Source organism: Cyrtonyx montezumae, unplaced genomic scaffold (assembly GCF_038088225.1).
Source record: "Cyrtonyx montezumae isolate F1298 unplaced genomic scaffold, pur_monq_1.0 scaffold_7, whole genome shotgun sequence".
NCBI classification, from domain to species: Eukaryota; Metazoa; Chordata; class Aves; order Galliformes; family Odontophoridae; genus Cyrtonyx; species Cyrtonyx montezumae.
In genome coordinates this window covers 15,591,244-15,618,729 of record NW_027072078.1, presented here as the reverse complement: position 1 = coordinate 15,618,729, position 27,486 = coordinate 15,591,244, and the positions used below count along the sequence as shown (strand labels likewise).

The 27,486-nt window shown below is 36.6% G+C and overlaps 1 protein-coding gene across 1 annotated transcript in view; it reads left to right on the top strand.

Annotated features, from left to right (window-relative positions):
- The window catches only part of PDE1A (phosphodiesterase 1A), a 177,819-nt gene that overhangs the window by 19,069 nt on the left and 131,264 nt on the right, over nt 1-27,486 (top strand). Inside the window, exon 2 of the mRNA XM_065750482.1 lies at nt 19,257-19,370. Within this exon, the coding sequence (XP_065606554.1) occupies nt 19,267-19,370 (104 nt within the window). The 5' untranslated portion in view covers nt 19,257-19,266. The remainder of the gene's footprint in view (nt 1-19,256; nt 19,371-27,486) is intronic.

Here is a 27,486-nt window from a genome sequence, read left to right as displayed (position 1 = left end):
TTCCTCATAGCCACACACCTCTTCACACCTGTGTTTCTGTGCACCAGAGTGAATACTTTGAGATATGTAGGGATCATTTAAATTGCTAAATGATAGAATAAACCAACTGAAAATAATACATATTATAATTCTGTACTATGCATCACGATGAAAAATGGACTTAAAAATAATGGACTTGAGTAGAACCTGCCTTTGTGCACAATATAGCAAAAAAATAAACAACAACAACAACAAAAAACAAACAAAAATTGAAATGATTGCAGGTTACAGGTAGAGTTTTTGAGATTACCTGACTTGAGTGTAAGTAATTTTTGGGATTGGTATTGAGTTTGCATTTACAGAAAGCTACAACTTGCACCATACGGGTAAATAGATGTTCATTCAAAAACAAATATGTAATCAACCAGAATGCCAGTGCCCTGTTACATAAACATATTTTTTAAATTGTGATGTTTTCTGTTTTTGTCTTCATTTTCCAGATAGGTAATTGTCTGTAAGTTGGTGGAAAAGGGCGTGTAGGATGCACTGACTTAGAATATTTTATTACTTATGCGTACTTGTTTAAGTTTTGTTGTGTGCAGCTGTTTGTGGTACAAGTATTTATTTTTTTTCAGATTGCTCTTCTTGCAAAATGTTTATATGTTGCCTTAGTAATCTCAGTAGTAGGAAAAAAAATCCAATAATTTGTTTGGGAGAAAGGTTCATTTTAGCTTTGCCTTGAGGATTCATTGTTACAGAGAGGACAGGATAAGTGCCTGTTGAAGTTACGTTTTTGTATATTTTGCACAAAGCAAATAGCTTTCCCTTCTCTGTCAGTTACTTTTTATAGTAACGTGTCATCACCAGATAGATGCTTCTGATTGTTCAGTTTGCACTTGTCAGGCAAGTATTAAATTTTTACTCTTATTATACCTCAACAGTGTATTTGTAATGTGATTGTAAGCAGATAATGTGACTTTAGAGTGCTCATAGTGATGATTCAGTTTCAGTTGTAACTGAATTTTTCATGGTTTTAGTTTGCATGTTTGAATTTCTATGCTGCAATTTAAGGAAAAAAGGAACTTCTAGATCTAACCACTGGAACTTTTAAAATCTACTTATCTTCAGGCAAATTGAACAGTGTTCCAACACGTTGACTATTAAATAGACTGCTTTGGAATAGTGTGAACAAATGGTATCTCCATCTGTGGTCTTCCTTGAGGACTAAATAAGGGAGATATTATATCTAAGAACATTTTGAATATAATGAATTTGCTGTTGTAAAGGCCGAATTTAGGGCACTTTTCTAGTGCAGTATTTGTATTTGGAAAACGTGAAGACTTGATTCATTCATTTAAATAAGACTGTAGTTGAGGAAGAAGGAGATTGTCAACTCTTCAGTTAAAAAAAATCCATAGATATCAGTGTCCCAGTTGCTGGTCTGTAACATGTTTCGCTTAGTATCTTTGAATCTTTGAGGCATTCTGTTGAGTAAAGGTGTTAGGAATATTTTCCAAGCTTACAGTAGTAGTATTTTGTTCCTAGGATTTCACTAATGTCTTTCTTCTCTGTATTAAGCTCTTTGTGACAAAAACAAGATGATTTTTTTTTAAATATTTTTGTAGAAAAACAACAAAAAAAAATGTACAGCACCCAATCTTAATGACTTTAGGTAGGTAATATAGAACATCTTCAGTGAGATTTATATGATCAGTATTCCTCATGATCAAAGGTTTAGCTAAGGATCTGGACCACTAGTGGCTTGAACTAATGTATGTAGGTGGCTCTGTAAGTAATGCCTCCTATTTATTCCATGTAAAGTACAACACCTACAAGAAGTGCAATTACATTATATAGTAGAAAAAAAACCTCAGCTACAAAATGCTGTTTTTCAGCTTAGCCAGCACCATGAAATATATATTCTCTCTGGTGATGAACAAGAGCCTGCATGTCTCACTTATAAAACTCTGCACCAGTGGAAGTGACCCATTGTTTCACTGCTATTATGATGATGTTGCTAGGAAAATGTTTCACTGTTTGTTAGGAACAATGTTCCACACTGTTCGTCTTTCATGAGCCAGGATGTATGGAGGTCAGAAAATGCCAAATCTAGATTATATGATGGCTGTGGTGGAATAGTCCAGCCGAGATCGGCAATGTGATCCAGTGCCTTCAAACTGGCATGGGACCTGGTGTTATTGTGTTGCAAGAGGAAGGTTGTCTTCTTCCCTGGTCTGACTCCGGTTTAAGCCTTCAGCTTAGTAGTCATAGTCACAATGTAGCAGTCAGAGCATACAGTTTGTCCCAGTTCAAGAAAATACAGAAGGATCACACCTTTGCTATCCCAGAACAGTAGGCATGTCACTTTATCCACTATGGTCTGCATCTTGAACTTTTTCCTTTAATAGGGAATTTGCATATTACTGCTGTTTTGACTCCTATCTCCTACTTGTGATGCCATGTTTTGTCACCAGTAATAATAAGATACAGGAAATGATCACCTTCAGTCTCATACTGGTTCAATATATCCTGACAAAATTGCACATAGTATTCTTTCTATTCCTGTGTGAGCATTTGTGGGACCCACCTGGTGCAAACTTTGTGATAATCCAACATTGTCACCATTGTTTCCAACATATTGGAACTGATTTTCAGCTCTGTACGTGGTTCCTTATTGTAATCTGCTGATTTGTGCAGATGAACTGATAGAGACACTCTTTATTTTGTGGTGTGACAGTTGTATGTAACTGGAATGAGGCTTGCCTTTCACACTGCTGTTGCTATTGCTGAAATACACCACCCACCCACCTCACTGTGGTCAAATACATTGTTTAGTCTCCATAAACGTTCAGCAAGCATTTGTGAATGTCGAAGTGCAATTTTTTTCTCACAGAGAAATTCAGCGACCCACTTTTGCTTCATAAGCACTTTCATGTCAGATGCTATTTTGTCAGTCTGTCCCTCTGCTGCCATTTGTCATGTGGCAACCAAAAGTGATGGATATATTGGTTGGAAGGGTCAGCCTCTACTGCCATGCCACCAACAGCCACCTACAACATTGTGGATTTTTTTTTTAAGAGAAACTAACAGGCATTCAGCATTTTGTTTACTCAGTAGTGTTCCCAAGTGGCAGTACCCACACCAGCCTTCTTGTTGCACTCTTAGCCATTACCTTCAGTCACTGTAGGCCAAGCTGCCCTGCTGGGTCAGCACTTTAAAATATATATTCAAACTTTAAGCAGACATTTGTCTGCTTGAACATTTTCAGATAGATACTCAGATTTCAAATAATTCACTTTATGACTTTGGTGAAGTAGAATCATAGTTACAGTTTTCATAATTTGCTTTTCTGAAATCCAGTGTGTAATTTATGCAAATTTTCAAGATGTTTTCTTTATCAGTTAATTAAAAATCCAAAATATTGTTTTTCAAATTTATTCTCCTGTTTACACTTTCTATTCAGCAAATAGATTCTTGGCTTGGAACCAAATAGCTGTTTTCTGTATAATTAAGTCCTAAATGTACATATATGGGAAGGACAATATAATGAAAGGAATAGGAGGGTAAAATACAAAGATTTCATTTCTTTACATGACTGTCACTCTTGTAAGTTCATCATTATTATCTTTAATGCATATTCTTAGCTTTTAAGGAAAATGCCAAGTCTAGTTAGAAGCTATTTAAAGAGCATAAATTCTTCATTTGGGAATTTCTTGACTTTACTCCATGGTATTTCTACAATTTTGAAGGCAATTTATGTAGTGACTGGCAGTGATCAGATTATGGGTAAATTATCCCTGCATTACCATGATTAGAGTGATGAGTATTTTGGTTTTGTCTCCCATTGCTTGTTTTCTTTGTCACTGACAATTTACTTCTCCTTTGTTTCTTTTCAATTTGAGCTCCTCAGCATGTCTAAAAATATTCTGTGGGATGCCATGGACTTATACCAACTTTGTATTAGATCTATTTGTACTTAAGTTGAAACTGTAACAAGATTGTTGAATGTAAACCTTGCACTGTTTATTTTTTTTTTTTTTTGTTGCTTTTGTTGTGTTGCAAAAGATCTTTCCTAGGCTGTTTTTTTATCTGCATGGCTGAAATCTTACACAAACTGAAAAAAAACAGCTTTTGGAAATACTCTTAAATTATGAGTAACTTGTAATGTTGTATAATTTAAAAATTTCCAGCAAAAGCATTCTGCTTAGTGTACAAGATATTAGCTACTAAGAACACGTGGAGAATAGGAATAATCAGAAATTCTGGAGTATAATTATTTAACTTTTCAATTTATTTTTTACTTGAGAGTGCAACGTTTATTTCATATGTACACCAGTGCCAAATGTTGTTTGTGTAGCCCTTGATGACTTAGCCCTACCTAGTAAGTTAACAGCAGGCTACACAGATACAGCTGGCCATCATTTCCTTTCTTCTGCATTATTTTGTGCCAGATACAGCCCTTTTATCATATACCATAATCTTTTACATTTGCCCAAGTTTTATTGGATACCAAATATCTCTCAATCATTAAGATTCAGATTAAAATAATAAGCATTAGCCTACAAGTGATATGAAAAATGTTATAAAAGTTCTTAAAAAGTTAGACTTAATTTAATGTCCTTTATTTAAACTGTGTGTCAACAGTGCATGAACAAGCTCTGAATTTCAGATGGGTCTAAAGTGAACCATACTGGCCTTGGTGAACTTGTCCATTTATGGCCTACTATTGTGTCCCTTTGGCTTTGTCCTGGATTTCATTAAGTAACAAAACTCTGCTTAGCATGTTTCTCTCTGCCAAGAAAACCATATTTGGCAAATGTGTGTACAAGGTGGGTGTTGTTGTCTTTTAAATCCTTGCAGTTTTCAGTTGACAACTTTTAAAGCAAAATAGTTTCATATTTGATGTGTTTGGGCTTTATCTGAAAAAAAAGTAATTTGGAAGAAGACTTTTTGGGGTTTATTTGCCTTCAGCGAAAACTATAGACCAATTTAAGTAGTTCTGAACAAGTAGATCAGGCTTGCCCTTATAACTCAGTCTGAGCTATTATTAAGAGCTTCCTATCCTTTCTGATCACTTGAGGAAATCTAAAACATCTATCTTCTGTCTCTTTCTCCTTATTATTGCTGTTGGCAAATTTTATAACTGAAGAAAATTTCCCCACTTTTCTTTATTAGAAAGTGGTGGATGAAGGCTGAACAAGGGTATTGGGGAAATTAAAGAAGATCAAAATAGGAGCTCCAGCTTGCTTAGGAAGTGTCTGCTGTGTTAGAGTAATTGTTTTTATCTGTTAGTAACTGTATGAAGCAGTGTTGAGATGTCATTTATTCTATCAAAACAAGTAACTGCATTTGCCTTCCCATTACCCATTTTAACAAAGTTCAACAACTTTGTGAATGCAAAGTATATATATTATTGTGACTTAAACAGGTTTTTTTTTTCTAAAATACTATTTTGTATTGCCCAGTCTATTGTGATGTTCTTACAAACAGAAATATAATTGCTGGTTTTGGACTCAATGATTTTTATTGTCTATGTGGATTCCATTATTAATGTGAAGATATTTATTGATGAGGGGGGCAAAAGTAACAAAACTTATGTGAGAAGATTTCTCTCTGATGAGCATTGTCTTTTTTTCAGTAATTGGCCTGAATGCCATGGACAGTACTGAATAACCCGAATTTCTGTGTGAAGTAGCAATTTTATTTATTTATTTATTTATTTGCATTGCATCGGGAATTCTGATCTAATGCATAGGAAAAAAATTTCCAGAAAAAATAGGTCCTGGAAATGGACTTTTTCTTTGCCTGAGTTTTTCTCTGAAGTAAGGAGTTGGGGAACTGAGAATGGAATGGAAAAGGGTTTTGATGTTTGCTGATGCTTTTATGGGTTTGCTTTTCATAGCTTTAATATTTTTTTTACAAAGAGAAACATAGACTAAGTGGATGTTTCATTGCAACCAAAATGCATTTGTGCTCAGATATGCTTTATTAATAGAAATCCTGTTAACTATACAAATGTGCACAAATAGAGATTATGTAATTTGAACTATTATGTAATTTAGTATTTAATTGATTTCAATAAATTCTAGTGTATATGAACAAATATAATTTTCCTTTTCATACAGGTAATATTTTTTGCATATGCAAATATATATGCTTGGAGCTCTGTCAATCTGCAGAAATTCAAATGTGGTCTTTTGTGAGATTACAGAGTGCTCTGCCAAGTGTACTTTTAGATAAATTGTGTGAGCGAAATTGGAATATAAAAATTTACAGAGAAATGTTCAGCTCATGCAGTTTTCTGACAGTTTTGCAAAGTCAATAACAGGGATGATGAAAATACACTTTGATATCTACCAAAAAATGTCAAATAAAGTTACTTGTAATCGTCTTTTCACTGTTGTCACAAATGTGGAACCTTGCTAAATGTCATAAAGGAACGGCATTCCCTAGTGTGGATTTTTCCATTCTCTCTGCTGTGCTTTGCTCACCATGCCATATAGTTCTCTGCAGTAGAAAGTATGTTTTCACCATCTCAGTATATCAGAAGCAATTGAATTGTGACACACAGCATATGTATGACTAGAACTAAAAATGTATTCAGAAGACTCAAATCTGTGCTGGTACTTAACTTAGAAGTGCATTAACCATGATAACGAGAAGGAACACCCAATGGCCTAAAATCTTGTACCAAGCCTGCTCAACATACATTTCAACTCTCCTTAATTTTAAGAACTGTTTATAGAAACTGCATTTCGTTATTTTTTTTATTGTCATTGGCAGATAATGTCAGATGGCTCTGAATCTGCAGAAGGCATTACTTTTACTAAGACTCCACTGAAATTAAATTTGGAATTTGAATCAATGCCCAGTAATGATGTCAGCTCTAGCAGATTAAATTTGCTAAGGACTCTTCATTTTAAATGTGTTTTTAAAACAAAGCAGATAATTCTTCCGGACTTTGGCCTTTTAATGTTTTTAACCTTTGTTTAGTCTGAATTAACTGCTATGTTTTAAGCTATTAAACATTACATTTAAAATCTATTTTGTAGTACCTTTGCGTACAAAACCATGGATTTCATAGATGTATGTGTTTCAGCAATGATTTGTGAATAGTAAAACTTTCAATATTTTGTCTTTTGCATGCTGTTATAAATTTTTTTATATATGTTTTGAAGGAATGAGTAAAAGGACGGCAGAGAAATAATTACTGACATGAGGTATTGTCTAGTACTTATGTTCAGAGATTAAAAAAATGCAAAATGGTTCTTCATATATTTAATAGTGAAAATAGTATATAAGGCATAGAGAAAATGGAATTATGTAACTATTTTGCTATCTCTCTGACAGTATTAAATATACCTGGCCAAGATTTTCTATCATTGTAACAAGATAATTCAGTTTGGTTTTTTTTCTATCTGGTGATATGCTTGTGATCCAAAGCCTGAAAATTGCTAGCCTTTTTATTTTTATCCATTGTTATATTAATAATAGCTGTCATTATTATTTATGTTTAATCTACTAAATATCTTAATGACATAATTGAATCAATGGAATCCTACAGCAATGAATTCTGCAAGTAAATTATATAGTCTATATCCTGTTATTGGAGAGAATGTGAAATGTGAAGATTTCAAGTACTTCCTTAAAGAAACTTCTAAGTAATTGGAAATGTGAATTGCCAACTTAGAGCAGAACAAGGCACAGCTTTTGCTAATGCAGCATTATCCATGGTGGCAGTGCTTTGCCATCTGGGAGAAGTCCAGAATCCCATTTGCAGTTGACAGGGTCCTCTGCAGGTCATGTTATCCAAACCTAGGTCAATATGCTAGGGAACTTGTCCAGTCCAGCCTTGAGCTTCTCTGAGCATGAGGCTTTCCCAGCCCCAGTTCCAATCTTCAAACAACGTAATGTTGAGAACTCTTCACAAAACGTAGTAGCTTTTCATAGTATTTTTTTTCCCAAGAATACCATATTTTCTCATGTTTCCTTTTGTCTATTGCCTCTTCCTGCATCTGTGCACCTCCCTCTCTGTATTGTTTGCCCAGGTAGCTGTAAGCAGCAACAAGGTTCCCCTGAGACTTCTCTAGGCTGACCAGATTTGTGTCTCTCTGCATCGAGTACATCATGAGCTTTAGATCCCTCGATGGCCCTTTGCTGGTCTTATGTCATTATGTCAATGGCTTTCTTGTATGAAGAAACCCAAACCTGGATCCAGTTCTCCAGCTGTGGTCTGCAACTTTGAAAAGGCAAAGGAAACATTTGTAATTCTTAGAAGGAGAACTGACAACAACCTGAAAATATTATGCTACTCTGTCATTCTCACACCTTGATTTTTGTATGAATAGTATTATAGTGTGAATGGGACAGAGAATATGCAGGAAACAATTAGATAACGTTCCACTAATGGAAGAATTTGAGGAGATCCTATAGCATGAGGTACACCTATAAATGCACACGACAATCAATTTTCTGTAATGTGTTACTGAAATGTAGAAGAAATTGCCTCAGGATGTTGTGGAGAATAATGAATAAATGTTTTCAAGAGAGTTTTAGGCAACTTCATATGGAATAAATCTAGCAGGGGCCAGGAGCTGTGCTATCAAACACAATTCCTGGCTCAGAAATTCCCTTGTTTGGGAAGATGTTGAAGGAGGCTCATTTTATGCTTGCTTAATTTCATGTTTGTTCTCTAGCTATGCAATTCTGGCTGTTTTTGCAGACAGGATATTTGCATTTGGTAAACAGATCAAAGGACTTTAGAACCTACAAGTTGCAGAAACTGGGTTAGTTTACTGAATGAAAAGAAGATATTTTTCAGGCTATATGCAGTATTTGAGTAGTCACAGTACTATTCAGGGAGGTGCTTTAGATCCAGCTTGAGCCCTGAACACTTAGTGTAAGTATCTGCAAGTATTTTAGACTTGGAGCTCATGTCATGCTTTTATTAAAAATGTGAAATTAATGACTGGAGCACATTTCTGCTTTTGCCTAACAAAATGTAATATCTTTACTTCAAAATAGGATCACAGTAGATATTTCCTGTTGTATAAAATTCCTGCTTCGTGACAGAGGCCAGGTCCTCCCTCCATGGCATGGCAGCCCTGAAGCTTTGCGGTGCACGGTCTCTGGGTGAGGGTGTGCGAGGTGTGGAGGGCTGTGCCGCTGGGAGGCTTCCTTTGTGCTTTGTGTGCTTAACACAGGCGTCAGCCTCGGAAGGGAAAGTGCCTCAGGAGGGGCCTCAGTGGGGGCTGAGTCAGGCCTTATCCAGATGGAGGAATTGTCTGAGTTGTGTGATCACTTTCTCAAGTGGAATTCCGAAGCAGAACACCTTAGTTTATAGATTCATTGAAACTGATATGGGCTCACAAAAGCTTTGCTCTATATGTAAGGTAAATGAACGACTTCCTGCATATGTAAATACAAGCAACTTCCATAAAGTTCGCTGAGATAACTGAAACATTGTAAATTACTTGGACCACTTTTATAAACACCCTGATTATACATAAAGTACCAGAAAAGAAGGTTTGTTTTGACTAGTAATTAGTGGCTTTCATTCAAATCTTAGAGGAGGACATATAATCTTTAAGAATTCCGGTTAATCTTCAGACAGACTGCATTTAATGAAAGATTTTGTAGCTTGAAATAAAAACTTACAATAATTAATAAGTCTTGTACCAGACTAAAAATGTTGCATGTGGATTGGTAACATTTTGTTCGTGCCTACTGGAGTCTGTATTGAATGTTGATGTTAAAGTAAGACTTAATAGTTGTCATGTTTTCCTCCATTCGTTTTTCCATCACAAAATAGCAAATATTCATAATATAGCAAATAGTTTTTGTGTCCTAATAGACAACATTGCTAAAAAGAATACCACAAAAAGTAGCAACAAAGACAACTACTCACCATGAGATGTTCTGGGAAAACTATCTGTTTTATTGGAGTAGAAACACTTGACCTTTTTTTTTTTTTACTTTATTTTAATATATATTGGTAACTATGGAAATATTCCCCAAACTCAGCATTTTGGAATTTTCAGAATAAGTAATGTCATTCTTTTATCAGGGGAAAAATAATATGTCAGGTTGGGTTTCCATTTCTAAATTCTTCTTTACTGTGATGATAATCAGGTCATCCCAATTAATGTCCATTTAAGCATCAAATACTGAAAAGTGGTTAACAGTATAAAGATGCTTAAAATAATTCTGAACTAAAAATAAGTCACTAGTCCCCTGGAATCTTTTACTGTTTTATCGTTTGTTGTTGTTTTTTTTCCTACTCAGAAAATACCTGTGGCAGCTCAGAAAATAGAACTTTTGGAGAGCTCACCTGGGACACTGATTTCACGATTTCACAATGGGGTTACTTTAACAAACTCTGACAATTGTTTCGGTCTTCTTAAAGTGACAAATAAGCCTATCTGATTTTTAAGAACTTGGGAGGTTGTTTTTTTTTTTTTTTTTGTAGTTTATGAAAAAGAGAACGTAAATGGAAAACTATCTGTAGGTATGAAAAAGAGGAAACAATGTACTGTAGAGAAGATGTATTTAAAAAAAAAAGTAATATAGATGTTAATATTTGGAATTGGAGCTAAGGCACTGGAAATAAGGGACAAGTTTTTTATACAATAGAATAATTAAACACAAACAATGTAGAAACATGTTGAATTCTTTCTCATTATTATATATCATTCTAGGGTTTGAAACAATTTAAAAAAAAATCAGTGATTTGTAAATATATGCTTCACCAATACTATTGCTCTTGAAAGTCAAATCTGTGTGCGAACTGGTATGCAGCAATGCACCTGTCTGGGTGAAGCAATACACTTTTCAGACAAAAAACCATGCATATATTCTTAGTACTATCTATGGGACATTTTGGCATAGTCAGAAACAGAAATATTTTCATTTTGAGCTTCTTGTTGCAGAAGGGATTCTAGAATTGGTAGCATGGATATTTTTGAGGACGTTTTCTTTTTGTAAGAAAATGACTGCATTTTTGTTAGGGAATTGAAAATTTGAGTTTACTAGTGGTAAGAATTCTCCTGTAAGTAGCTGAGTGTTTGTGTGCTTATAATGTGCTATCCTGTTGGCTCTCTGTGGGTTTTCCTGCTCTCTTCTTTTTTTCAGGATATTTTGGAATATCTAAGCTCCTGCTAATTAAAACATGTATTCTCAAAATTAAAAATTAAAAAAAATATATACAAAAGACCATCTGTGTTTCTGATTTCAGATTTTTGCTTCTCCTTGTCTCAAGCTTTAGTGAGAAAGATTTCATTGTCAGCCTGTATGTCCAGCTCCAGTGTTTGACTTTCGTAGCTGGGGAATGTTTCTTCATTTCTAGCCTAGGCTGTGTTTGTTACAAATTACTGCGTCTATCCTAACTGAATATTGAGAACCTTTGAATTTTTTTTAGCATAGCATACAACATACATAAAAAAGCACTGTATCTTACAAACCTACAGTCATTGTATCTTTTTTTCGTGCTAGCTCTATTCTTTACTTATAATTATCTATACCTGTGCTATTCTTTATTCTTGTCCACCTCTGGACTTTAATTTACATACACAATAAAACTGGGCAGATGTATTCATCTGAGAATTCCCAAACATTTCCTGCATTTTGTGCTTAAATCCTGAAATTTACCCTTTTTTGCAGCAGCAGGGAGAACTTGTAGAGCAGGGGGAGCCCTGACCTTTCAGGTAGGCATGTCAGATCAAGCAGAAACTTTTCAGCTTTTTTTCAGATCTGTAAGCTGATAAATTCATGCTTGGTTTATACTCAGTCTGTGCTCTGTTTCAAGGGCGACTGCCTCACTGTTTTATTTAAAACTGTTATGTTTTTGAACACGGCAGCAGAGTTGGTTCACTTCTCCCTATCTGCCAGAGTTTGACACAGGTTCCATCAGAATTAACCTCCAGTCATTTTTTCTTGTAATCATTAGGAGGGTTACAACTGTTTACATGTGGTAAAAATATGCGGAAATTACACTGATGGAGATAAATACAGGCAGGAAACACACTGTAGGAAATGGCAACTAAGTTTCTATTATTAGAAAGTAATAAGTAAACAAACAAAGAGGAGAGTAAGAAAAAAAAAAGTGGCTGAAGAATAATGCCAGGTACAGAAATATTGCATAGTGTCAGGGTACACAAAGCCCTTTTGGTTATACACCCCTTACATGAGATGTCAACTTGTTGCTCTTGCTCCTCCTCCAGTGACACTGTTGGAGCTCTGGTGTGGTTCAGCTGCTCCCTGGCCTCGGGATTCAACCTGCATGTGGGAGTACTTGTGCTAACCTCCTCCAGTGGGCAGTCTTTCAAACAGGCATTTAACATCCACTTGTTGCAGGCTCAATAAAGCCTGAAATAATAAAGTAGATGATTAGTTATATTTTCAGAATCTGTCATTCTGATACTTAAGTAAGAAACAAACAATTTATTTTTAAAAATTCATTTTGTTAGTTGTGGTTTTGATTTGAATTAACATTTCTCTCATATTTCTTGATTAGAAACTGTATTCAAGGATATTTATATCAAATCATGGGTTGATATGAAGAAAAACTGACAGGGGGATGTTTTGCCAGCACAACATTAAAACTTCCTTAAACTTTACCTTTACACTTTGGTTGAACTTGCCTGTTCTAGTGATATTAAACACAGTTAAGTGATACTAAACATCTGACTGTCAGCGAGTTTTGCTCGTAATTAATCTTGTTGCATGCTAAACTGTTGAACTAATGTTTAAATGTGCTGCCAGTTTTTACCATCAGTTGTAAACTCCACTCATCTTTTAAGATGTTTAAAAGCCAAAAGCTGGATTCCGTCTTGTTGGAATTGAGGTTAAAATATAGAATATACTAACAAAAGACCCTTCGGATTTCAGCAATGCTTAGTTTCAAGTTATATAGCAAGTCCCCAAAGTGCAGATATTCTGAACAGACCAACTCTGAATCAGATAATATTGTGCATACTCCAATCCTGTCATGTCATGTATTAAACAATATTCAATTCCCCTTCATACTGCCTTCTGTAGAATATGAATTTTATACATCTGGATTTATATATATGTATCTTTTGCAATTAAAAGCTTTGAAAATAAAGGTTTTGCTTTTCTCAGATATCCTATATATATCCTGTACATTTTTTACTATATAGTATAACATCCAAGTAAGGTTGAAGGATGTAGGGAACATGTTCTTGGTTCTTAGTTCAACACTCTGTATTTACATTTCTAGCATGTGTATATAGTTCCAATGACTCTGTCTTCTTGTTAACTGAAGCAGAAGGCATTTTGCAAAGGTATTATCTAAGAACCCTTCTTCATAAATCAAGGGAGAAAACCACTGCTTCTGCATATACAATTTTTTTAAAAGCTTTAAAGCGAATGAAAAATATTTTCATATTTTGTAAGAAGCACTTTTGGATTGAATAAAGACATTAGAAATACCAAGCTTCTCTCATTTAATATTCTGTTTCCAGTGATGGTCAGGAGAAAATATTCAAACAAGGAATATAACAAAGAGTAGGTACTTAAAACAATCCTTTTCTGATATACTTTTTTACCTTATGACATTCTGCAGTTTGTTGGTATTGTAAGCTGGATGTTGCATCTGAACCATTTTGTTTAACAGCCATCACTGGACTTGCACTTAATGTATTACCTAGTCTTTTTTGAAATAATTTATCCTTTTAGTCTTCACCATTGCTCCATGATGTATAGTTCCACATTTAGTAATGTGGCTCCATTAAGGTTAGATTCCCTAAATTCCGTTTACAGTTGGAGATAGAGATTTTTTTTCTCTGTTGGCATCTGTTCCGTTGTAGTCTTTTATAAATATCAAGAGACATTTTCTTGTTGCTATGGTCCTTGTTGAAGTAACATGTATATGTAGTGAACAGTTTTCTTTGTTGAGAAGTTCAAAATGGATGCTTGAAATAACTCCCCTAGACAACAGTTAGCTAAGACAACTTTACTCCATGCTGGCTTAGTCTACACACATCTTGCACCATGAGATAGGAGGCAAAGAAAATAACAGTGTAGTTCTGTGGGATAAACTGGCAGATGCAATGTCAAATCCAGTTTTGCCTTTTATTCTGTTCTCTCTCTTCCCTGTTTGTATACCCATGCTTATAACTTGGCAGTTAGTTTTCCACAGTCACAAATTTTGTGTTAAAATACTTCTATCTTACCATTACCTCTTTGATACATTACTATCAAAATTATATAATGGCTTCATGAATACTCCTAAGTAAGAGATGCAAAATGTGCAAAATTTAATAGAACACAGTATCCTCTGTTAGGATAAAAAGTAGCAATCCCACGTTGTCATGAAGAAAACCAGTATCTTTATGATTCTCTTTGACAGTTTATTTCAGTCTGTGTGTCTTATTTCTGCAGTGCTGCCAGTTTTAGAATGCTTTCCTTTTTTCTTACTATTTTTTTTTCAAAAATAAACATACTTGTTTTTCAGCCAGACTGCTTCTTGAGGGGCTCTTAGAAGTTCTTTTTTCATGAATGTTTCTCATGTACATGAATGAACCTAAACTTCAGATTGATGCTGTTGCAAATCAATGTGTTCCTATTTTGAAAAACTTTAGTCTTCAGTGGTTCTCTCATCATGTGTTCTGGACCAGGTAAACCACAGCCCCTTACTTCTTAAAGTTTTACAACTAACTACTGAAAAGTTATGATGGAATCACAGCAAGGAAGACCTCATAACTATTTTGTACTTTCCATCCACTTTCCCTCAGCCATCCAGTTTGTTTCCCATGTATCCAAGTTATGCTTCAGATTAAGTTAACCAGTGATTTTCTGCTGACCATAAGCCTGCTGCTACATGTAGCATGCAACTGCAGCAAAATTCTCCTTGTTGGCTCTCTTTTTTTAGATCATCTAATCATTGTGAATGATTATCAACTTGTATTAATCCCAGCTGTTACCTACTTAATTGAATTGATGCCAATGCACTGTGTAGGCTGTATGCTTGAATCTCTCAAATCACTACCCATCAATTATGCAAGATTTTATTAATGTATTCTATGAAGACAATATTACTGTAGCATCAGTATTTTGTCTCTGCCAAATTGTTGGAGACCTATGTATTTAAATCAAGTCCTTCAATTTTAATGAGTAGATGCTCCTTTTTTCGACTATGCTGCTTACTGGTTGACAATTAATATATTTGGGCGTAACAAGCAAACTAGACTCTGCTTGTGGAGAAGGAGATTGCACATTGAAAACATGAGTGCAGCAGACACTGGAAAGACTGGAAGGAGGCACTGCAAGCACTGCCTAGCGAGCCAGTACTTTGTGCTAAGGGGCAGTGATTGAGCAGTGAGACTGCCATCCTACCATGTTACCATGGCACACTTGAGCCCACTGGCATTCAGTTCCTCAAAATTAACTTCCTGACTTGAACTGGTACTGATCTCTATCTCTCACCCACCAAAAAATAAGTGCACTGGTTTATTTGCCTCAATGAAATATGTGTTAGTGCTTGCTAGCTGAGAAGCCAGGACGTTCATCTCACCCAATGAGATCCAATACCTCCTGTGTCTACTTAAAAATAATTTTTATTTTTTATTTTTTTTTGTTTCGATGTTTTCACATTTCTTAATTGGTTCATGGCCCTTCTGCAGCTCCTCCACTAAGGCAACTGTGCTATCATCTGAAGGAATGCATGTTGACCTGGCAAGTCACCTGCAGGCCTCTTGTTATTCCCTATTCTCCATCTGTGGGTTGTGAATATAATTTCAAATAAAGCAGTGTGTTTAACTTCTCTCCAGAAGCAAGGGGTTTATTTAAAATAAAGCTCTAATTCTCCTCTTCAGAGCCTGCACAGCCCTTTCCTGTTTCCCTAGTTAATCTCTCATTGGGTTAGCTGCAGTACTTTCCCAGCTTTGACATAGGGTGTTTTCATACTAACTGTGATTTTGACATAACAGTAAAGGTCTCTTAGTATTCAATACTGGAAAGACAACCAGACATTTTTTTTTTTTTTTTTTACTATTTAGTGTATTTTAAACTAATGTCTTTCCACTGGTGTTTATTCCTGCTGATGTGAAGCATTTTTGGATGAAAAGAAAATTGCCTAGAATATGTTACTATTAAGCATAGGTTCCAATCTGACAAAGTGGAATAGGGAGTTGTATTTTGCCTCAACTGAGAGTGAAAATCAATACACTTTAACATGTCTTCATGCTGAGTAGCCAAAGCTGTTCATTTTAGTCCAGAAATATTAAGCAGCAAATTAAAAATAAAAATTAACTGGTAAAAAAAGATTATATTTTTATAGGAGGAAGAAGGACTGCAGTAACAACTTGCTAGGACTGTAACACAAATATGAGGTTAGCTAGGGTAGAAGCAGGAGAACAGAATAAGAACAGAAAATAGCTGGAGAAAAACAAATTAATATAATATACCATCTCAGGTATTATCTTTCTGGTTGACTTGACTTCCTAAAATATCTGCCTCTTGTTTATTAGTCTGGATCACCTTTACACTAGTTTGTACACCAGATGTGTATTTCTGAGCAGGTCAGATCAATTGTAGTTGCTTCCCCACTTCCCTTGTTGGACAGGGGCAGTTCTGGTTGTCCTCTCTTACAGCACCAAGCTCCTACTCTGTGCTGCCTCATGAGCCTGCAGGGAGCTGCTCCTGCTGCAGTTTTTCTTCCTTTCCTCATGACTCCATGGGGATAGATTTGGTTGCATTTCCAGGATAATAGCATACCTATTTTTTGTTTTGAAATTGTTTCTTTCATTTTCCTCAGGAGCATGCAGAATACTTGCTTGGACTACTTCCTTGGTTTTCTAATGACTTACTGATCTCTTTGTATGTGTTTCCTGTGGTTTCTTTCATTTTCAGATCCTGGCAGGTGATTCTGTTGCAGGGCTTTCTGCTGTTTCAGCAATGTGGGCCCACAGGGAACAAAGGTGTGCCTGGATCCATTTATGGGATGCTGGTGAAGTTCATAGGTGTATCTCCACTCACAGCAATATTGTTTGTGTGGTTTATTTCTTCAGGAGGGATGTTACCTACTCTCTCCAGAACATCAATATCTTTTCATGGGGAGGGGGAAGAGAGCATCTTAAACACACTACATAAATTTGGACAAGAGCAGGGAATACTTTATGAGAAAAATTAGGCCCTTAAAATTCCCCTCTGTCCCTGGAGGTTGATGTGGTTTCTATAAATACTTGTTTTCTTTGCGTTGCATAAGTCTGGGAGTTAACAGAGGGAAGAGCCCAGATCAGTGAAAGAATTCTCATTAGTTATTCCTTGGAGAAATCTTTATACTCTTCCCAACCTTAGTAGGACTCCATGCATAACAGGAGTGGAAAGCTAGGAAGTTTCTAAGTGGTTCCTCAGAGAAGTTTCAGAGACACAGCTGCCTTTTTAAACAAGTAAATGCAAACAAAATGAAAACAAAACAAAACAAAAAAGAACAAACAAACAAAAAACAAGCAAACAAACAAACAGTTGTTTGTATCTTCATTGTTGTTTTATGATGCTGTTTGAAAACTATGAGATTTCTCATTCCATGAGTATTTTTTTGGACATCGCTAGAAAAGTTTATAGGAATTATGATTACATGTTTGAGTCAGGAATAATTTGGCGAAAGTCACCAAAATAATAACATTTTAAAATTGTGTGCATGTTGAAACCAGAGATCATTGCATAACTGATGCACCTCATACTGTTTTGTAACTCCAGTATTGAATACTTTAAATCTGTAACTTGTGCACGAGAAAAGCATCCTGGAGAAAGTAAATTGATAAGTAATTTCTAAAGAGTGTTAGAATTTAGCATTGAGCCGCTTTATTTTAACGTGAGATCCTGAATACTTAATGCTTTACCCTTTTCAAATGGGAATCATGATGGGTATCAGATGGGAACTTCTTGTTGGCTCACATCTTTGTAACATTTAATACATATAAAGCTGTCTAATTAAAGCCATAGTGAGATATGCATCTCCTACTTTAGGCTCCTTTGAATCAGCATCTGAGGACCCTGGTTTACAGTAATCTGTCCCAGCTCAGTGCCCCTTTCCTGGCGGGGTGACACTGGCAGCTGGTGACAGCTGGCACTTTGTCTGCCACTTGGCATCTCCCTATTTCCTGGCTTCTTGCATAGCTCTTACTGAAGCAGTCTCTATCTCTGACAGAAGTCTGTGAAATATTTGATTATTTGGCTTTTGCTTTAGAAATGAAGGTTACTTCTGATTCACCGCAATGCTTTTTACACAGTACAGGAGGAACTCTACAAAGCCAGGTCTGCGGCTGGCCAAGCAAGGAAATCCTCTCCTTTCCCTCTCCAAAACCCAGCACTGGCTGTACACCCAGGTGCTTAGCTCTGCACTTGAAAGGCAGCCTTGGCAATGAGCTGTGTGGCTGGCGTATCTTTTAGTCCTCAATGCCTGTGCTGTTTGCCTGCACTTAATAGTTTTGCTGGCAGAGACGAGCACGGTGCTGTCCCACAGGATTCGCTGAGCAGGCTGTCTTGCAGCTGCTGCATTTACCACCAGCTAAACTGACAGCGACCTACTGTTTGGAGTTGCTAGGAGAAGGTGAATAGTCATCATTACGGCATACTCCTTCAGTAACAACCTGTAGAGCTCCTTAATTTCTCTTCTGCACGGATTTATACTTCACTAACGACTCAGCATTAGTCGGTCATTTTCTTCTCAAGAAGCTGGTAGATATTTACTCCTTAAGAATCAATTCAGGATCAACTAAAGAGAAGAAAGTGCTGACATTTGAACATGCACTCTTTGTAGGGTGATGTGGCTGATACTGGCTGATACCATCTGCTTTCATATTGCAGCCTGTTTCTCCAACCTGCAGAGCAGAAGCCAGCCTTTCTTTCCTTCTGGATTGTTAAAATCATTCACATTTATCCTGCATGGCAATGCATTATAGTCCTTTTTAAGGAATCTTTTGTGCTTCTGTGCATATTCCTACTGCAGGCAAAGTGTGTGAGGAAGGAGCCTGTGCAGGCAGTCAGTAGTGTAGTAGCTGGCTCACGCGTATGGATTAGACTCGTGAGGTCAGAGGAGCTGTGTGCTGCTCTGTGCTGGTGTGGGGGGGAAGTGTGGATTTTTCTACCCAAGTGAGTAGCGATTCAGGCAGAATCATCCCTCAGCTCTTGTAATTCTGATGTATTTTGATGTGAAAGCTGCTACTGTCTAACATGCGTGGATCTTCTGACATTTGTAGTGGACTGAGGAATGCTTTTACTTGCTGCTGAGCTTGACTATAACTGTATCACTGTAGGACAGTAACGATGGGGGCTCGAGCAACGGAAACAACTCGGGAACTGGAAAGCACCTCTATAAAGTATCAAATAGGAGGACATGCAGAGAAAATGTGGCAGCGGCTCAAAGGAATGTGAGTACTTCCTTTCTTGGCTTTTGTTCTGTTCCTTGGGAAAGACTGTTTTCATCTGTTCATTAAAATGACTAATTAGCAAATGGGAGAATTATTCTTAAGCTGTGAATAGTATTTGCTCTCATAATACGGTGCATCACTCTCTTGTATCGTGGTACTTAGATTAATATTGAATGCTATGTAAGGTTCAGTCACACCATTTAAAAGAGATGACTAGTTGAAAATTGAAATGCAGGTAAGTCCTTTCATGTTTACACTCCCTTAGCTCTGATGTGATTTTGTAAATATTATCTTCAGAATCAGCATTGCTGGAGCTGTTCCATCATTTCTGCCAGTATATGTAGGTAAGTATATTACTGCAAATCCATAGAAGTATCAGCACTTTGCCTTTTGAGAATGCAAAGAATTCTATGTTTAAAGATGCCTAGTTATTAGGAGGATGCTATGTCCTTGTTCTTTTGTTTGTTTCTTTTAATCAGTTATTTTGGTGGTTAACAATGCCAAAAACTGATAAAAAGACTGTTTGAAGGGACCACCATGCACCTGCTATGTGTAATTCACTATGCTTGTGAAAATTTCATTGTAGACTTTTGGTGTAATTGATCAATAGAGAAACGTTTGCAATAGGTCAGAGAGAGAGTCAACTAGTATGTTGACTTAAACTTCAGCACCTCTTTCAAGTACTTGGTTTTTTCTTTCTCTGAAAGCTGATGTCATGATGTTACATTATGATTCTTGCTTTGGAAGTGATGAAAGAGCACTCACATTAGCTGGAAAGATTTGAAATACTGAGTTTCTAAAGTATGCCACAGTTACTGTGCAGTTTTTCAGCTCTAGAAGGAAAAAGTCTGAAACCTCTGCATCATTTTGAGTGCTGTGTGTTCTATGCATTGGCTACCTACTTTCCCTGTGCACTGGGTAGAGATTCGAGCTGACTGTGGGAAAAGGAATTTCTGCCATCTGCTTTGTTTCACGAGAAACTTTGCTCCGGTGGAAAGCAACTTTTCAGTTGTGGTCAGAAATTTATCATGACTTGTTTGTGATATGCTTTTGAATATTTGCTACGAATCCTATAATCACTGTTTAATATTATGCATTTTGGGAAATATGTTAGCTCTAGAAACCTCAAAGTGTGCAAAGCAGAGTAAATATTTTGCCTGATGCCACACATCTTGCCTCTGAGTTTCACATACACAAGCACAGAATCACAGAATTGCAGGGGTCCGAAGTGACCTCCAGAGATCACTGAGTCCAACCCCCCTGCTAATGCAGGCACCCTACAATACGTCACACAGGTAGGCATCCTGATTGGTCTTGAATATCTCCATAGAAGGAGACTCACAACCTCTCTGGGCAGCCTGTTTCAGCTCAGTGTCACTCTGAGAGGAAAGAATTTCTTCCTTGAATTAGTATGGAACTTCCTGTGTTCCAGTTTCTGCCTGTTGATCCTTGTTCTGAAGTTGCTCACCACTAAAAAGAGTCTGCCTCTGTCAGTTTGGCACCCACTCTTTAGGTACTTATGAAGTTATAAGATTCCCTCTCAGCCTTTCCAGCAGAGACCTCCATCAGTTTGTGCAGATTTCTATTTATGTGGGGTCTAATCTGCTGCTTTTGTTCATTCTGTATTATCTCTTTTACCACCAGAGTAAGAATGGCGTTTCTTGGGCTGAAATGTTTTCTTTCAGAATTGTTCCATTAAAAAAACAAAAGTAAATAACTTAACAGTAGTGATAATCAGTAAAACAGCACCAGAAAATAAGGTTCAGGCAATTTTAGGAGTAATTGGAACAATGGTTTCAAGTACTTGAAAACTGTCCTCATGATTGTTACAACTGCAAGGCAGTAGTAAAGTACTTGTGTGTTCTGTTATTATTTAAATGCTCAGCTGAGTATTTCACAGACTTTACAGTGATTTCATTTTAATCATTCTGTAGTCAAACGGAAATCACTGACCAGTTGATCTTCTGATGGAAAAATCTCAAAGAGTTGGATTTCTCTGAGCAGCTCTCTATACTGAATTTATAGTTTAAACATTAGAAATTAGGGAAAAGGTCTTATTTTTCTGGTGCAGATATATGCATGTTTGTATATGGGAGGAAAGATGGACAGATGAGTATGACCAATGTTGATAATCTAATTTGGGAAGAATTACTTTGTATATTGTCAGGAGAATTGTTTTGTCTTAGGAGAGAACATTTAGTGAAATGGAGCATGTGTGAAAGTAAATTACACCCTTATAGCAATATTTCTACAATCTAGTCAAGATGTAGTGTGAATTATGGGATTGAACCTGTTCTTGCTCTAGTCTGGAGGACTAGAGTACGAAGTGCAGTCTACTATATTTTGTTAGTTGAGAGTTCCAATTGTCTTCTTGCAAGCAGGCCATTACTTCTGAAAGGTCACTGATTGTCATTTATGTAACTGTCTAGGTAATGTTTACTTACACAGTAGGCCCTTACTTAAAATAGCTTTTTACATGATCTACTTTTAAATAAAGATTTGTCTGCAGTATGCCATATGCATTTAACCTCGTAGGTCTATTTAAAAAAATATATATTTTTAATTTTTTGTTTATTTTGTAAATACAGTCTATTGTTTAAGGCAGTTGAATTGAATACACTTTTCAAAACATGAGAAATCTACATGAGTAACCAATGAGAAAACTGGGCAATATGAATGACCTTGGATGGAAAAGCCTTTCTACATAGTTTCTACTCTAACAAGTTCCATGCAAACCAATAATCTACTACTCTTCTTATGTCCTGCAGTAAATACTTGGATATTTAGAATAACACAGAATCCATACCCAGCTGCCACACTGACTATGCGGCCTTAGAGGCAAGTTCTGCCTTCTGCACCGTAAGTCAAAATCCAGCTCTTTTATCTTCATACTGAAACTGCAGCACTGCTTCAAACGAGGAACCTCTCTGGCAGAGAAGAGGTTAATTTGAAATTGACTGATCCTTAGCATTGGTACTAAGTTTATTGATATCACACAAGCTCACTGTAACAGGTCTTACTTATGAAGAGAAATTGTGTACACTTCTGTCTTGACATGAGCTTCTGGTCTTTGAACTAAGACATTTTGAATATGCAGACTGCAAGCTTCTACTGTTTCATATTTTGGGGAGAAAGCAGAAGCAAATGTCAGCAAAATATGTCGTATAATAGTGCAATTTAAGTAATTCTTAGTTACTCAGAAGAATAAAAGCAAAAGCTGTTCAAACAACACTGTGATTGGCACAGCCTGCTTCAGGTACAGGTTGCATATATTCCTCTTCAGAAGGAATCTCCTCATGGCCTGTCCAGGCGCATTCTTCTCAGAGCATTTAGTGCCACTGTGTTCCCTTAGGCTTTCATTCTGTGAGGTAAGACCTAACTTGAGGCAATAACTAAGTCTTCAGGTTAATTTTATTCTGGTGTCAACAGGACTGGAATATTTGCTGCCCAGGAGAACTTATGATATTGACAGAGAATAGTAGTGAGCTCTGACAGAGAAGCAACTTCTTTTAAGCATTTCGCTTCACAACCCAGAGAACCAGATTTAAAGCAAAGCTCTGTATGCTCTCTGGCTTTACAGTGTTTGGTATTCTTATTAATCTGCAGATGACTTAACCCTGTGTTCCTCACTACGCTGAGGAATGGTGCACAGACTGTTTACAGTGTGCCTTGGCTGTCTGCCACTTCACTCAGTGTCACACACTGAACAGGCAGACTCTCTCAGAATGTAAGTTTTTCACAAGTAGGCATCTTATTTGCAAGTAGTTTCTTCTGTCTCCACCACTGTTGAACCCAGTATTAGGAATGAGTTCCATTTCTGAGCTTTAAATTAATTAGTGAGAAAATAACTTTTTTTTTTTATAGATAAGTGTATTTGTCAGAATTCTTTTGGAAATCTCTGAATAGAAGTTATTAAAATGCAGCATCCCAAATGTCTACAGGATCTGAATTCACATGTAGTTAAAATTCCTACTTCACACAATTGTTAATGGTTTAAATCAGAGACTATTTGCTACTGCCATTGCTGTCCTAAAACTAATTTGTGCTAAGTTGGATGGAAAAAAGGGTTGAGGAAAGGCAAAAGCTTTTTGCCTTATCTTCTTTCCTTTCTTTTACTCTGCATCAAAAACAATCTCCAGAAGCGAGAGTTTTTAGGCACTAAAAGCCTGACTCTCCTGGAGCAAGTTTGTTGAACCTAGGGTTCTGCAGTGACAGATGTCTATAGGTGCGTGTGTGCAAAATTTTTAATGGAAAAAGGGGCCCTAATCAGTGATCTGGGGAAACATGACTTGAAAGAAAAGTAGAAAAATGCATTCCTTCACACATGCTGAATTGAACACCAGAATGCTTATAAAGGCATCAAATGCAGTCAGAGGTTAGCAGACAGATCTAGAAGGGACTGGAATGGAAAACTTCAGCTAGGAAACCACCCTCAGTCATGCCTTCACCAGACCCTCAGATAGTGGTGGGAAAGCTGCAGAATGGTTTTGAGAACCTTGTTTGATTTTTTTGTTTTGGTTTGGTTTTGGTTGTCTTTTTCATGTCTCTTGTTCATATTCTATTTTATACTGTATTTGGTGTTTAATTTTGCTTATGTCTATGTATCCATGTCTATATGTGCAATTTGACTATGTTATGAAAGCTCACAAAACATTAACTGGAGAAACTGTCATTATCAAATGATATAAATTTTTTTAAACTTATGAGTACTGAAGAATCAGAGGAGAAGAGACAGACAAGGAGGTGGATATCTGGTAAAAAATTAGCCATAAACTGTCACGTAGTGTTAATTACATTAGGAACATTAGGAATATACAGTACAAGAATTTTTTACTTGTAATGTTGCATATTTTTTTTTCCTAATGTGAAAACTTTTCTTTAAAGGCAAACCATATTTTGAAAAAATTCAAATGAGAGCTATGTCTAAATGGAATTGAAATAAAATAAAAGCTGCTATTTGTCAAGTATTCAGAAATGCTCAGAAGAGAAAAATGAAGAAATTTACCTAGTGATTGATATGGATCCCATTAGTGCTGTAATGACAGTAAGAAATGTTCCATTATAAGTTGTGAACCATTTCTTTTTGTTCCAAAACCAAAGTATGTTTCTGCAGCTGGGTAGTCAAGGTAAACAATTTACAATAATTCTGTAGTATAAAAATATTTATCCAATTAAACCTATAGTACTTTCAGTAGCTGTAGATATTTTATCCATACTCAGTTACTTAGCATTAGCTATACAAAGAACTCTCTTATCTAGTCATAGCAGTATAATAATATTGTTAGAAAGGAATTTTCATCATTATCTTGTAGAGGACACAGAATTTATTTCCCAGTTCACACCAATTTTCGCTGCAATTGCTAGCACTTATTGGTGCTTCTGATGGATTAGAGTAAATGTCAGTCCTCCAATTTACTGTGGGTAGGTGAATTGCTGCGCTTAAGAAAGCTCTACTAGAGATGATTGCAAATTGAAGGAGTAGTCCACAAGCCTTTATTTGTCTATGATACAACGAAGAACAGCAAAATTCAGTTGTAACAGATCTTGCAGTCTCTGTATGATCCAAAAGGGAAGTCCCCTGTTTCCAGATCTTCAAATTTATATGTGCATACAGCCATCACATACGCTTCCCATTAAACTTATGTTCTTTATCTGAGAATACTGCAATGGAAGTTAAAGACAGCATTTTATGAAGCTGACTGTCAAACTACAATTAAATGAAGTCTCAAAGCTCTATCCTCTTTATTTTTGTTTAGCTTAGGTTTTTGCCTCTACCTATGCTTTTAAGATTTCAAAAAATGCTTTCTCTATTTAACTCATTCATGTTCGATTCAGATCTCTGCCTAGAAAGAGATTGTATGTCATCTGCTGCTGAAATAGTTATATTACTTCTACTTGAGACCCCTTCCAGCTACTTGTGTGGAGGCCCTTGCTTGCCCTGCATGCCAACTAATTATTGTGAATCTTTTTTTTCTTCAACAACATCATTCTCAAATTTAGTTGGTACACATTGAAGCCTGCTACAAAATAGTTACCTGTCTCTCAAAGCAGTGGGTCAAAAACTCAGTTCATCATACATCCCTCCCACAAAAAACTGCTCGTTTTTTCTCTGCCTCCACAATAGGGTCCTTCAGGGTGCAGTCAAAACATCTGGGTAAGCAAAACCAAGCTGTACAATTGTTGATTGTACAGAAAATGACTAAATACTGAAATTACATTACTATCAGTTGATGTTATAATAAAAATCGGTATTGGCTTCATATTTCTTTCTGAAAGAGAAACATAACTTCAACTTTATGGAAATAGTGTCTGTCCTGTAAGATGACAGAATAATTATTTAGGAGTGAGCTGAGCATTAGCACTGCTCCAGTTTGTTTGCATTTGCCTCCTGGTCTGGTTTGCTCCTGATATCATCTATGAAGTACGGCTAGAACAAAACAGCTGCAGGTGTTTCTGCTGCTCTTTTCTTAAGACTTGTCCTGGTTTCAGTAGTAACAGTGTTAATAGCACACTGATGTCTTGTTTGTTGCAGAGTGATGAGATCACACCCTGCAGCTGGTTGGGCTGCTTGGTGGGGAGGAGCTGGATAGGTGGCCTGTGTTAGGCCAAGGGTTATTCCATAGCACATGATACTGTGTGGACGGCGGTAAAGCTGTGGAAAGCTGGCCAGGGGACAAACAGCTGTGTGGTGTTTAGCTGCTTGCCAGTTTAAACCACAACTGGTCTGTTACAAAGCTATGGCTGCAAAGCAAGGTTAGAGGGGTACTGGTTACCAGCAAGTGCTAAGCTACTGCACCATATCTAACCAGCAGGTTTCCTTTTTGCCAAGCAAAAAAAGACTGCTGAAGGGAGCAAAATCAGCCAACCAAGGACCAAAGGAGCTAAGCTTGACTCCCAAACTGCAGAGCAATGAAGTACTTCACTCATACTCTGGTGGCACTGGATATTTGGGAGACTTTTTTATTTATTCTTTTTTTTTTTTTCCTCCTGCACTGCCTTGCCATATCATTTCATGAACCAAGCCATGGAATTTTTAAAATACTATCTCATAGAGAAGAGATATAGTGACAGTCTGAGCATAATAGAAAATAATTCCTTTAATTTTACTAAGAAGATAAACAGAAAACTGAGCAGTAGCAACTAAAGTAAGAGAGAGAATTGCATTCTGCTGTGCCTAAGGGAAGCTGAACAGAAATTGAGTACATTGATTAGAAAGCTAGAGCTGACAATGAAGTGACTCAGCTTTCACAGTCCATAAAGCTGAACAATTAGGCACACAGTGCTGCAAAGAAAACAAGCATGCCTTCTCCTTTGCCTCTTTTCATCTTCAGAATACTGCTTAGACTTACTTGTATGGAGCTACAAAAAGCATTCAAAACCTCCTAAAGACTTCAGTGGGCTGCCCAGTATTGTGGCTCTAATCAGAGACCTGCCCTTCGAGTACATATGTGCAAGGAATTTTTTAAGGAGTATGTGACTTACTCCTAAAACTGAGCGATGCTGACTGCTTGCCAGAACCTATGTGTAAGTCAAATGCTGTTACATGGTTTGTTTCATTAATTCCTGCGGGTCCTCCTAGAAAATCTGTTGCCAAATTGATCAGCAAACTGTGTGAGTTTGTCAGCTATGTGGTCCCAAAAAATTTTATCTTTTTCAGCAGCTATGATAAGTTAGGTTATTTCCTGTGATTCACTCTTGCCTCTCTTTCTAGGTTTCTTAACTCTGCTAGAATGACTGTTTTTGATGCTGTGCTGGAAATTCTTGTAGGTTAAAAACAACCTGGTAATACTTTTTACTCCAATTATTTTTAAATTGAATCAGTTCTTAGGTTTGATTCCTTGGGCATTTCCACACCTGGTTGTACCCTGGCAAGTGGAGAAAGCTGTCTGGGTGTGGGAGTAGCTGGAGAAGTGAAAGGAGACAGCCCTGCATCAGCTAGTGCAGCTCACCACAAAAGAACCACAATCTCAGGTCACCTGTGTTTTAAGTCTGTGACTCTGTCAGTAAATCCTACTCTAGGGTACCTAGTAGTAGATCAAGTAATGAGAGAAGTAGTAGATCAAGTAATGAGAGAATACTGTTGATGCAATATGAACTTGTGCTGAGGGTTCCAGTA